The 14,109-nt window shown below is 37.3% G+C and overlaps 1 protein-coding gene across 1 annotated transcript; it reads right to left on the minus strand.

Moving 5' to 3' along the window:
* Positions 1 to 472: 472 nt before the first annotated feature.
* On the minus strand, positions 473 to 7,464 carry TSN (translin). The gene is made up of 6 exons (XM_026708059.2): positions 6,923 to 7,464; positions 4,087 to 4,180; positions 3,175 to 3,271; positions 2,638 to 2,753; positions 2,448 to 2,527; positions 473 to 1,969 (listed from the first exon to the last, which is right to left on the minus strand). The coding sequence occupies exons 1-6, from the start codon at positions 6,986 to 6,988 to the stop codon at positions 1,733 to 1,735; spliced, it is 690 nt and encodes a 229-aa protein (XP_026563844.1). The 5' UTR covers positions 6,989 to 7,464; the 3' UTR covers positions 473 to 1,732.
* Positions 7,465 to 14,109: the final 6,645 nt, after the last annotated feature.

Below are 14,109 nucleotides of genomic sequence, written 5' to 3' on the forward strand. Positions count from 1 at the left end.
TAGTTTACCTATCAAATACAGAAACAATTAACAAATGTTAATTTAAAAAATTGGCAATTCTTCCATGGTATTTTTAGCCCATCTATAGAAAGGGCTGGGAAAGGAATATTTCTTTTAAATAAATCACTAAATTCAGCACTGGATAGACTTCATGTTCTGAGAGATACATTAACATTGTGTATCACATTGCATTGTGACATCCCCTTAGACTGAAGTATCTCTCATCTATTATTTGGCAGCCCTCTTGCTCTTCTAATGTAGCTTTATTTGGGGAGAGCTGTATTAGATAGTAAAAATCAAGGAGCACCTTTTCTAGCAAAATTTATTAACCTAACTGAAGGGGTGATTAACGACATACAGAATCCTGAATTTAGGCTTAGCAAATTCCCAATTCTAACTAAACAAATGATCAAACCTTTGACTTTTACAGGCATTATCTTGAAGTGTAAATCACAGACTTACAAGCACATGCCATGTTTAAAAAAATGTCTATTTTTATTTAACAACTTTAACAAAGGAAGTATTTGCTTCCCATTGAACATTTAAAAAACACAACCAGAACAAGGAAAAACTTTATTAACAAGGATGCTTATATGAATTATCATAAAGTACATGTTCTTTATTCTTTGGGAGGTAATCTTTCTCAAAAAAAAAAAAAAAAACCAACAACCCACGAACGATGGAAAAAGAATGGGATAAAATATTGTATATGCAAAATGATCAAACGGAAACATGTCATTATACATTTTAGAAACAGTATGCAGTTTATGCCTGAATGACAGGGAAGATCACAATCAAATATTATCATAGGAGAGGAAACAATGTGGCCATATAAAGTCAGTTTGCTTAACATCTGCATCATCTTACTATTCTAAGGTTGTGATCTTATGTATGTTTGCTGGAAATGAGTTGAATGAAAACAACCTGGATTTAGGTAAGCATAATTAGGATTTAGCTGACATTTTTCTCCACCCTATTTGCTAAAGATCTACTTAGAACCTTATTTTAAATTGAATGCACCACTATCTGACTCAAGTTCAGATTCCAATTGCATATTCCCCTTTGCCCTTCACTAAACCACAAACACATGTTCATGTTCTCAATTTTAAAAAAAAAACTGGATATAGACTAAGGATATGCATATAAATGAACTAGGAATGGTTCAGTTCTTCCCAATGTTTAAGAATCTGTTTACTTTAGAATACAGACTCTCTACTATATAATGATTTAGCAATAAATTCCTACATGTTTACTTATTGAATCGACATTACATCTAAAATCTCACAACCTAACAATAGAAAATGAAGCATTCTAATTTCATTCTAATGATAAACATATTTACACAAATGCTCCTTTTAAAATGAGCATTCGTTGTGCTAAATGTGAATTATGGAGAGGTCCAGAAAGAATCAGCTCAGCCTGATACTAAGATACAGTAGCAACTGATTACCATGTTTGGGACTGCAGGACTATTAAATGATAAAGGTCATAATTCACAAATACAGTTTGTAACACAGTTAACATATATTGCAAACACAGTCCACTAGATGGGGGATTTACAGAACAGTTTAGAAGGTTTTCAAGTCAGATGTATACTAAGTGTTCAGATGGGGAAAAACATAGTTTGTAGCTTGTGGTTCTTCTACATTACTGCTAGAGAGCTCAGTTAAAGCTTCTCTTTCATTGGCCGCATTACTGAGGTAATAATGAATGCAGTTCAATGGAGCCTTTTCTATTTCTCCTCACCAGCACCTCCGGTGGCTGTTTTGCTGAGTCCTCTGATTGACAAGTCGTAAACCACCTCTTCTATTTTCTTGACGTCATACTTGAGGCCATCGTAGCGTTTCCTCAGGGAATCATTTTTCAAATTGAGCAGGCGGAATCCTGAATCCAACTCATTGATGAAAACAGAGATGCGAAGTGGCCGAGAATAGTCCCCAGATGTCACACTGTTCACGGCTAACCTAGACTATTAAATAAAACACAGAATGAAGCCTTTTACACCTCACTGGGGTTCCGTTATAATACCTCTATGTTAATAGGATACAAATACAATCTGATTATTTTCTGAAAGCATGAACATGAAATCCAAATGTTTCGAAAGTACCTAGGTTGGGAGATGTACCTTTAGAATGAATACTCAGTATCAAAAGCCTTTTATCTAAAAACTTTACTAATTAAAATCTTGCCGATGAGACAATAGGGAAGGCTAATAAGCAACATTAATCAGCCAACAAGGAAATAAATTATGCTATTAGGTATACCTTCTTCACTTGCTGTCCTCCAAGTAAACTGAGATTTTACACTTCCCCAATTTTTTTAACCAACTGCCTTATCCAATGAGAATACCCGGTCAGAAGAAACCAACTAACTTTATGCAAGCATTAACTTGCTATTTCCTTCTATTCAATTAGATGAGCAATATAGCTATTCAATATTCTACATACCAGCTCACTTGCAAGAGTCAATACTCCAGAAAGATAATCCTCAATGTCCAGATGAAAGCCTTTTTCTCTATCAGCTTCAACTGAAAAGAAAAGGTATATACATGAATTCAAAAATTAGGCAAACAATTTTAGACTCACATAAGATTCCTAGTGCCATGTCAAGCCCTTCCTCCAAGCCTTATTAACTTACTTCCAAGAATTTCAGTAACAGCTTCCCGTGTCACCAAGGTTTCTGTTTCCAGATAGACAACAAATGCAGCTAAGAACACCAGTCGTTGGAGCACAAACCTCCAGTGTTCATGAAATCTGTATGAAAAAACACCTGATTGAAATATAGGCATTTTATGAACATTTTTAATGATACCAGGGTCATGCTTACGTTTCAATGGTTGTATAACCAAACATCAATAGGAAAATATATGTGCATCTTGCTCTTCTATTGAAGGTCAACACACTTTGTGATGCAACAAGTTAAGACTGTATAATAGTGATTAGCTCCAGAATGCCAAATTATTCTTGTTATCTATAACCACCACCCAACAATTTCTCAAATGTACAAGTCATTTACTATTTAACAGAACCCACCCACCACCCCCAATAATTAATACAGCAAATAGTTTAGAATTAGCTCCCTCTAACAATAATTCTATCTTTTATCAGATCTTTTTTTTTCCTTTTGAAATCTATTATGTCAAATTGTACTGAGGGAAGGGAGGAATTCACTAACCTGTAATATTGATCTGCAGGAAACTTTGTTTTCAGAGAAGCCAGATGTATTTTAACAGTATTAAAGTGTTCTCGAGCCTTCTGACATTTTTTTGGTACTGAAATTAAAAGAAAACAGCAAGTTAAAAAAAAGGTATTGAAATTGTTGTGGCTTAAAGCATAAACTTATGAACTGTGAAAAAAACAAAACAAATTCAGAATTAAAAGAAATTGATCCAAATTAAAGCTTTAGCTATTCCCAAATAAATGAAACAAATTTGTGATGACTATAATTTTGACCTAGCTCTTTTATGTTTTAAGTTGGGAAAATAAACCTGCAACAGGCAGCCTATCTCTCTTTCTCTCTGTCTCTTTTTAGTGGCTAAGGACCACAGCAGGCAGACACTGACACACCAAAGTGGCTGAGTAGGATTTCTGAGGAAGGAGCTTTTAAGATGTACGTGCTTTGTTCATATGCACATTGGTATATTCATTCTAAAAGAACTTTTACATGCCTCGAAAAGATTTCCTGTCAAAAATGATCATGAAAAAAATCAAACTTTTATTTTTCGGGGATTGGCCATTGAAATTCAGCTGCACAATTTGGGACACTACAAGAGAGGAATGGGAACCAAATGCAGCCTGCCCATGGTTGTCCTAATTTTTCAAAGTTTAAGAAACATTTTGCTACCACACCATTCAAATGATGTATCAGGTATTAAACTCTCTTCTAAAAAAAAGTAATTATTGACTGGCTAAATACGTAAGATTGATTACTTTTTATAAGTCCCCATATTTCTGACAAACAAATGCAAAGCCATTTTGAGTAAGAAAATATATTATCTGGTAGCAATTGCTTTTGTAGGATCAAAACATTTTCCATTGTTTCCCAACAGTGTGATATACTGAATAAAACACACAAAGCTGGACTTACTGTCTTGAAATCCAGAACCCTGGTGGACTCCTTGAAGCACAGTCAAAATTTCCCGAGCAGTTTGCTCCAGAGCTTGAACAACTTTCCTAATCTCCTGTATTTGATAAGAAAAATATACGAGTGGGATTGTTAAAAACAAAGACATTGTCACACAAGACTAATATGATTTTGTCTTTTTTTCTAACGTTATGGCCAAATCTGGTTTACCATAAGCAATCCAATCACTTTGAAGATACAACATAAACTCTTAGATTTGGGATTTCCAGACTAGTACATACATAAGTTACATTTTGGCTTATATGTATAATCATGTTATAAAAACACCTCAGCTAACAGAAAAATGAAAGTATTCATTTTCATAACCATATGGGAATTTAGACAACTAAGTTTCCCCCTCCTGCCCCCCACTCCCCACCAATTCTGGGTGCCTTCAAAAGCTATTAAGAAATGATCTGATTTTCTTATTCCAACAAGAAAAGGATTCACATATTTTTAGAGGCCTAATACATTTTGAAGATCCAATTCTCAGGTAGTCCTCGCTTAGTGACCAGCAACTCCATCCTAAGCGCTGCAACCACTAAGCAGAAAATTACATCACTGCAATGGGCTTACAATCTCACTTTCCATTTGGTTGCTAAGCAAAATATGACGTTATTGTGGCTTACAATTTTACTTCTGTGTTCTCCATTTAACTCTGTTGCATGCTACTTGCGATGTACATAAATGGCAATCACGCGATGCTGTGATGATCCTAAATGTATGCTGGTTGAAAAATGCCTGAACAGCAATTATGTGACTGCAGGATGGTGTGACAGTCACAAATGTGCGAATTAGTTGCAAAGATTAGTGCGAATTAGTTGCAAAGATTAGTTGCAAAAATTTTTATTGATGTAACTTCAAACAGTTGCTAAATGAAGCAGTTGGTAAGTGAGGACTCCAGTAATAGGATACAATCTATCTATTCCATCAACCAACATGACAATACTATTTTCTACCTTCATTATTGAGGTTCCTTATTTTTGCTATTTGCTAAGTTTAAGATGCCTATGTACCATATTTTTTGCATTATAAGATGCTTCAGACCATAAGACGCACCTAGCTTTTGGGGAGGAAAACAAGGGGGAAAAAAATCTGCCTCTGCCTCCCAGCACTTTGGCTCCTTGCAGCAAACAGTCTGGTCAGCTTCAGCACAGCCTGGTTAGCAAGAGCAGTTGTGATTGGTGACTGGATCAGCCTCCCAATACCACCAATCAGCTGTTGCAGGTGGAAGGGATCGCCATTGTCTATTGCTGCCTCCGTGTGCCCCATTTTCGGCCTCCACGCGCCTCAAGCGGGTGTAACATATATTATCACAGAAATTTGGGGTGCAGTTATTTGAGTCAAATGTTGTTCTGTGCAGATCAGCTTCAAAATATTAGGTGCAATTTCCTATTTAACTGCAAACTAGAGTAATTTGGAATCTCTTAACAGCACATTTGTCTTATAATACAAATACAAATATTATATGGAGTTGACAGGAAGGAGCAAAGCCATAATGCTTTTAGAATGATTGAGCTAATGAAACTGGGAACCTTCCAAAGGGATCAGAAACATTTATAATACATTATCTGCAAATGATTGATTAAAATTTCCAAGTAGAGTGACCTGAAGATGAGTTATATTAGTTACATCATCACTTTCCTTGAGAGAGAGAAACAAAAACCTAAAATAAGAAGGCAACCAAGACCCTTATTGTTAAGTTAACCCGAATAACAGGTGCAGAATATACCAGATTTTCTTCTTAATTAATATATCTGCTTCTCTTCTGCCTTCCCTTCCTTTGATAAGTAGTCTTTGATTCATGACGGGTAACAAAGTCCATTCAAAGTTACAAGGGACTTCCCCAGAACTACTTATAATCCATTTTTGAAGTTATGACAGCTGTCACTTCCTAGGTCATGTGATTGTATTTTAGATGCTTGGTAACCAGCTCACCTTTATGGCCATTTGCAGTATGCATATGACTGTGATTTTTTTTTTTGCTGGTTTTTGGGAAATAGATTCACTTAAGGATTGCTACAAAAGTGTCATAAAAGCAGGCCTAATCACATGATACCTCAACCTACAATCACAACTTACAACTGGGCTCAATTATAGTCATAAGTCAAGGTAATGTAACATACATTATGGTCATAAGTCAAGACAGTAATATAAATATAGCCATATTTTAGACTAGTGTTACAACTGCTATTTTATTTTTGCTCTTAGGACCCCTTCCCACTTTTAAAAATTATCGAGGGCCCTATCAATATTTACTATATTGAAAACTGAAATTGATGCATTTGCAGAATATTTTTGTTGCATCATGTAAAAAACAATATTAAACCTAAGGAACACAAATATTTTCACGAAAAATTGTATTTTTGTTTTGTTTTGGAATGTAATTATTTTAAATTTTTGCAAATTTACTTCAACATCTGGCAAATCATTTCGATTTTGTAGATTCCTGAGATGTACTTGGGGGACTCCCCCAAAAAGGCCCTCGGACCAGAGTTTAGGAAAAACTGGTTTAGACCATGATTATTCACTGCGGAGCAAATTCATGCAAACCAATGTAATGTTGGTAGGTAAGTATGGGGTTGGTAGGTGCGTGTGCGTGCAGGAAGGACAACAAAAGCTTTTTCCCTTTATCCTTTCACCGAGTATTACCCATTATCCACCTTACATCCGCCCCCTCTCTGGACGACTAAGGACTACAATTCCCAAAATTCCCAGCCGCGGCCGGGAATCCTAGGAGTTACAGTCCCGGTGCCGGGGAGGGGGCGCCCCAGGGCCCCTTCCCCCTCCCCGCTCTTACCTCGCGGATATCCTGGTCGGCGGTGAGCACCCCCTGCAAGCCGATGAACATTTCGCTGACGGACATGGCTCGAGCACCGGGATGAAGATTCGCGCCTCTTGGAACCGTGCGCAAAATCGACGGGCAGCCACGAGCTCCCCGTCACGTTCAGCGCAGAAAAAGGGTCCTTCTCGGCCGCCGTCGCTTGAGCCCGTTCTCCTGGCTGCCTCCCTAAAAAGACTGCGGCATGAAGGATATAGTAGGTTGTTGTTGTTGTTGTTTTTGCTGCTGTTAACCTGAAAGGCCTGGCTTGCTTTTCTCATTGATTGGTTGTTCTCCCCGCTTGGCAGAAATCTTCCGCGCTGTCCAGGCAACGCGCAAGACAGCCCTCCGAGAAAAGAAAAACCCAGCCCGAAGATCGTCGCTCGCTTCCTCTCTTCAGTTTTGGTTCCAACCAAAGAGAAAATACCCCAGAGCGGCAGGCCCTGAAGTTACAATGGCTGAGATAGGCTTTCTGTGGCGTGATTTCCTGTGCGCTCGGCCCAGCGGCGGCCATAGAGTGGGGGACCTTTCTCGGTTTCGGCGCGATTTGCTCTCCTGTGCTGGGGGGGCGGGGTGTTAAGACATGAGACGCTCCCTCGAGTGGTTGGCATGGAAACGAAAGCCGGCTCCCCAGCGGCTTCCTCGACTGGTGAACGGAGCGTTTCGCTTCAAGGTCGGCCCGGGCTGAGCGCGTCGGTTGTGAGAAATGCGCAAAAGCAGGGCGGACGACATGGTGGGTTTCGACTCCCGCTCCCTCCGGTTCGCAGCAGCCGGAGTGGCGAGTGGATCACCATGTCGGAGTGGCAAAAAGATTCGCAGGAGAAGATTGCAGCTGCCTTAGCTGCCGTCTCGTTGCGGGAACCCCTCCCCACGAAAAATGAAATATTTTGGGGAACATTAAAAGAGGCAGAATATTATATTTCCATAAAGGAGGAATGGAGAATTTGAAGAGGAGGCTCTTCAAAGCAGAAAGCAGCCCGTTTCCTGCATAGTAAAACAGCCCCAAGGAGATGCCTGAAGTCTTTTAGAGATGGGTATTTTGTGCCCATTAGGAAAGACTGGGCCAAACTATTCACAAACAAAACACCTTCAGTTCCAGTTGATGGGATTAAGAATTTGCACCCTCCACCCCCAAATTCTAAGAACTTTTAGGACATAAGAGGGTTAACTCCCCACCACTGAAATAGCAAAAGACACAAAAGCCCCTACTATTTTCTAAAGCATCTGTAGGCCAGACAAGGAATAATGGATGGAAACTGAACAAGGAGAGATTTCACCTGGAAATAAGGAGAAACTTTCTGACAGAACCATCAACCAACGGAACAGCTTGCCCTCAGAAGTTGTGGGAGCGCCATCACTCGATACTTTCAAGAAGAGATTGGACTACCATTTGTCAGAAATGTTGTAGGGTCTCCCGCTTGGGCGGGGTGTTGGTGGTGTTGGACTAGGTTGACCTACAAGGTCCTTTCCAACTCTGATTATCTGTTATATGCACAATCCCCAGAACAGTTCAACCTTCAAAGTTACAGAAACCTATAAAGATCCATCCACCCATTTGGTCAGCTGACCCAGAACTGTGGATGGTTCTGCTCATCCATAAAACAAAGTCCTCTCCAATCAGCTTCCATTTTATTTCCAGCACTTTTCTCCCGGCTTGGAGCCGGGCCAGACTTTTCTTCCAACATTATCGTCTTCTGGATTTATTTTTTTTCAGCTTCAGTTATAGTTTTTGAAAAGGGAGTGGCAATAGAGCTACCAGAAAGCCCATCATCCCCTCTTGAGCTTTGCACTTGTCTTGGGCGAACCTCCAGGATGAGGAAGTTTTGCTGGCACTTTATTATAATAATTCCTTTATTATTCCCTATTTTGGAACATGCTTGTGTCCTCCACTTACAACCCCAACTGAGCTCAAAATTTCTGTTTTGCTAAGTTGAGACATTTGTTAAGTGAGTTTTGCTCCATTTTACAACTTTTCTTGGCAATGTTGTTAAGTGAATCACTAGGTAAATTAGTAACACGACTGTTAAGTGAATCTGGCTTCCCCATTGACTTTGCCTGACAGAAGTTTACGAAAGGTGATCACGTGACCCTGGGACACTGCAACTGTCATAAATGTGTGTCTGTTGTCAAGCATCCGAATCTTAATCACATGACTATGGGGATGTTCACTGGACATAAGTGTAAAAAATGGTCATGAGTCACTTTTTTCAGTGCTGTTGTAACTTTAAATGGTCACTAAATTTAACTTTTGTAAATCGAGGACTATCTGTACTTTCTAACACAGCTGAGACTTAAGGGAATCTTGAGTCGATCTTAGTAAAATTAGCCATTAAAAATTAGTCACTAAGGAGAGTCTTTTCCAGAGTTCTGATTCTTGGTAATGATTAAGAATAAATAAAGTTTGGAAAGAAAAGATACTTTAATCTTTGAGTTTTGCAATTTCCATAATCCATTGACTTTGGGCGAGGGCTGATTAGAGTTGAAGTTCAAAGCTATCATTATCAATCTTTGTTTTTCTCATATATAAAATTTTCCATTACAACACTAAGATTTCAAAATAAAGAATAAGAGATTAATAACAAAATTATAGGGACTACTAATACAAAATTACAAAACTAATAATAAGATCCAAGTGTAAAATTGTACATCCTTTTGATACTAAAACTGAAAATGATGATATAGGAATGTAAATGATTAAACAAGATAGCCTAAAATAAACACGATAAAACAACTAAATCACACAAACATTAAAAAAAATATACAGTCTGCAAATCAAATAATCTAACTTTCAGTGTATTAGGTTTAATAAACTATAAATTTATATTATAAATATAGTGTAGATTTGGCTTATTTAGCTTGATTCAAGATCAAAGATGTAGAAGACTCACCAAATATCTAGAAAACACTGAATTGCATATCCCTGCTTTTTTCAGTAATGTACATAATCAGATTTCAATATCCTGTTGACATTCAGGCATTTGGTGAACTTTGCATAATATTAAAAACAGAGTTATATTATAGATTTATTTCATAATAGAGTCTAGCTATAAATCCAGGGTATGTTCACTGAGGAAAATGATGGAGTTCCTCTTTTTATATCTTGAATAAATATTAATTATTGTTTTTGTTTTAAAAGATATGTGGGAAGTCAGGGATGCCTCCTAGCTTTTTCAATTAGTTTTATTTTAAAACCCTCCCTCATACTATGAGTAACTATAAAAATGTTAAAAACATTATTATTGTATATGGTTGATATATCTCCATTGCATAATTTTTCCCTATATAGGAGCTGTTCTTTGCTTGCTCTTTTCCAGCTCCACAATAATTACTGAAGTGCGGAGATCAGAAATAGTATTACAAATGTTGTCACACCACAAGTTTATGTAAATGAACACAAGAAGTTTTTCACTGTCTTTTTTAAATGACAGACATTTTTATCAAGCATGATTCCAAGATCACTTAATCACTGACAATTGCATCATGATTTGCCCACCATTATCCCACTTGGCAATTCATGATTGTTTATTTTTAGGAGTCTTTTAATGGTAAATATCTCTAGCTTTTGATACAGGCCACAGTTCAGACTTCCCAGTGTACATGGCCAACAGGAAAATTCATCCACATCCAGTTGAACATTTAGGTGTTCTTACTTCACAACCAACAATGATGACAATGCATCCTTAAAGTCACCCACACTATTACTATTAGTTTTGTAATGAGTAGCGTTAGAGAATCTGTGTAAATGTTTTAGCATTACCTGTAAGTAATCAGATTTGCCTGCATGTGACATACTAGTTTGTTTTGATGTCTGTTGTGATCATTGCAGCATTTTAGCTTAGATGGGGCAATGTGTATCTAATCTTTTTATCTGATTTACAGCTGCTACACTGTACTTATCAAATTTTATTTCATCTCACAAACACAGAATGCCAAATGTATTTGCATGATCAGACATGAGAAATCCTTTCACCTATACATTCATCCGTAGATGATCCATTTGTACCATGGAAAAATTTTCAGTACTTTTTACCATCTGCAGGACTTCTGTTAAAGCCCTTTTAAAAAGCAATCACATCAATATGCCTGAGAAAGTATGAGTAAAAGGATTATGTTTGGGAAATTTATAAAAGCGGTGGGGGATATGTAACTGATGTGAAGAAGAAACTGAAGATGCAAATATAAATTAGTTACATTATATTCAGTAATATAATGAATACTGTTAGAGCCAGTTTGGAGATTGATATCTCCCTCTCCCCTCCCTCCCTCTCAGATATTTTTTTCTATATAGTTATAAAATGTACTAATCTAAACAAAGTGTGCAGATTTTTAGGAGGGTAAACTAGTCCCCATTCTTTAACATGTTTGATACACCAGGGGGCAGCAAATTTCATTTGCTTATAGTAAGACTTTTCCACCAATATTTCATTTATTTTATACAAGTATATATACAGTATTTCATTTGCAGCACATTTTGCACGAGCAAATCTTTACCATCAAAATCTTTGCCTTTTCTCAGTGTAATAACACATTCTATGATGTGAAATGTAGTTTATAATTGCATTGTAGATGGTCCTTTATGAAAACAGTTAATAATGAATAATGAGCCCTATGTGTCGGGATTTTGCCAAGCTTCTGATAATGGCTTGATCTAAAGTTGAACTGCACTCACAAGATGCTTGCTGGAGAAGAAAGAAAGTACTGTTTTCTGTCTATTTCTCTTTCCCTTTGCAAGCCAAAATCTTTCTCTATCATGCTGTATCAGAGTGTTGTGCCTCCTGGGCGGTATTCTAAGGGGCTATACGGAAAGGGGGAAAATGGTGAAAATGATTCACCACCTTATTCTTTCCCCACTTCTTCTAGATCCTTTTGGATATGAATGGAGCCTGTGAGCTCTAAAACATCATTTCCGAATCCAGCCTTTGAATATCCATATACCTCATAAAAGTGACTGGGCAGCGTAGAGAGATTAAATAATTCAATAACATTCATAAAAACAATACACAAAAACAATAACGTGCCTGGGATCAAAAAACACTTGTCTTCAATTCAATGCAATTTGACAGTAGTGCTTACTTAACCTCCTGGCCCAGATCCCTGTGGAACATCCAAGTTTTCAAAGCCCTGCAAAAGTCCAACAGGGTGAGGACCATTTGGATTTTTGGTGCAATACCTGTCCACTGAACAGAAGCAACAACAGAGAAGGCATTTAATATTACAAAAGCCGTTAATTTGAGTATTCCACTTTCATCAGGACAGTAATTTAAGGTGGCCTTCCAGATACATTACCACTGAACTGCATTTTCAATAGCCAAGGAAATAAAGGGTCACAAGAAACGGGTACTTGCAATTCAACCATATCCACGCTCCAAATTCCTTCTCTTAAACTCTCGCATCTTGGGCATTCTTGGAAGTGTGTCTTTTCAGGTCCTCATCTTTTTATCCTTCTGGAGTATATGCTTCCCCACAGACTGAAATAGGATGAAGTCAGGGTGAAGTGAAATGAGAATGAGGGTTTTCAACAGAAAAGAGTGTTGTGGTACCAGATTTTTCTATTTTTTAGGAATGTGAATTGTTTTATGATTATATGTACTGTTTTATTAATTATAAACTGCCCAGAATTGGTATTAAGATAGGTGACTATACAATTGTTTTGTTTTACATTGTATAAATAAGTAAACATAAAGGCCACAGGTTCCTAATCCCTGATCTATTATCAAGTCATCTCCTTTTTTCATAATGCCAAAGGTGCTGATACAGAATCGGGTTGCTTAAGCATTGACATTGATTTTCTTGCTTTGCTTAATCACTCTTTGTTGTATCTAATGTAGAATATTAATCTTATTGGGCACATATTTGTCTGGAAATACTGCATTCTTCTGTCCATTCTAAAGACAACAATAATTAATATATTAATCATTGCTCAACCAGATTTTGAAATAAACTTCAAGGCTTGTAAAGAAATTGTTTTGCTGTTTTAGTCTTTAGAAGTGCCGAGGTTATAAATACATAGATCTTGCCGGCTAAGCGCATAAGTAAAAGCTGATAGTTAACCAAACATAGTTTCCATAGCAAATGGATAGGATATAGCGTCATTATTTGTTCTTCCGCTTCTGACAGGGAGAGTGCATGTTGATGATTCTGATCATTGAACTAAAAGGTGTACAAAGTCCTAACTGACAAAAACAACATTTGTCAGGATTTACTTTTTTCCAAAAACACCCCACCCCACACTTTTAGAATAGATATAAGTAGTACAATTGTTAAGACTGCGTGAATGATGAAGAAATATATCTAGATAAGGTCACCAATCTTATGAAGGCTTTAGTGTTCTTAACAGATACAGTATATGGCACGTAAGTAGAAATTGAATAGATAATGACTCCTCCCCCATTATTACCAGTTTGGATCCTCCAATTTTATTAGCATATTATGAACTTGTAAGAATACCTGATAGGCAGACACCCCATATATAATATTTTCTTGGCATAGTGATGTAGGGCAGGAAATAAAATGTAACCAATTCAACCAGACAAAAAACAAGCACACACACCTTGGTAATCCTAGGTATAATATAGGGAAGTTTCATACTGTTAAAACTCTGGACATTTTTGAAAAACAGTGATGGGAAATCTCTTTGGGTCCAAAGGTTCAGGTAAGTAAGCATGTTGAAGGCCGAAGAACACCATATGACAGGTGCACCCTAAATAAGCAGGGAAATCACAATAATGAACTTGGCAAGGCAACATACTGGATTCTCAGGTTATGTCAAGCTGTAAATAGATTGCTTGGTCTTGGCTTTAGCAGGGTTATGAACCCTCTCAATTATGTCTTATTTATTTAATTATGGTTAAATACCTAAAATTGACCATGTGTAAATTCAGCCACACTCCTCACATTCCTATTCATTGGCAGAGCAGGATAGTTTCTAAAGGAATCGCTTGAAGCTATTCCTGATGCAACAAGGCGGCTTTTTTTTTTTGAGGGAAGAATCAGATTGGTGAGAGAAGCATTCCTTCCCATCTATTCCTCCCCTCCCATAAATACATGGAGCTTGTAAAACAGCTTCCACTTTCTATTTAAAGATTTGCCTGAAGCCGGGGAGTTTTTAAATCTAGTTAGTTGCTGACAGGAGATAATAGCTGGGTTCATTGTTGTTAATCACATTG

This window comes from Pseudonaja textilis, chromosome 1 (assembly GCF_049901715.1).
Source record: "Pseudonaja textilis isolate UNSWEBS1 chromosome 1, rPseTex1.2, whole genome shotgun sequence".
Lineage (NCBI taxonomy): Eukaryota > Metazoa > Chordata > Lepidosauria > Squamata > Elapidae > Pseudonaja > Pseudonaja textilis.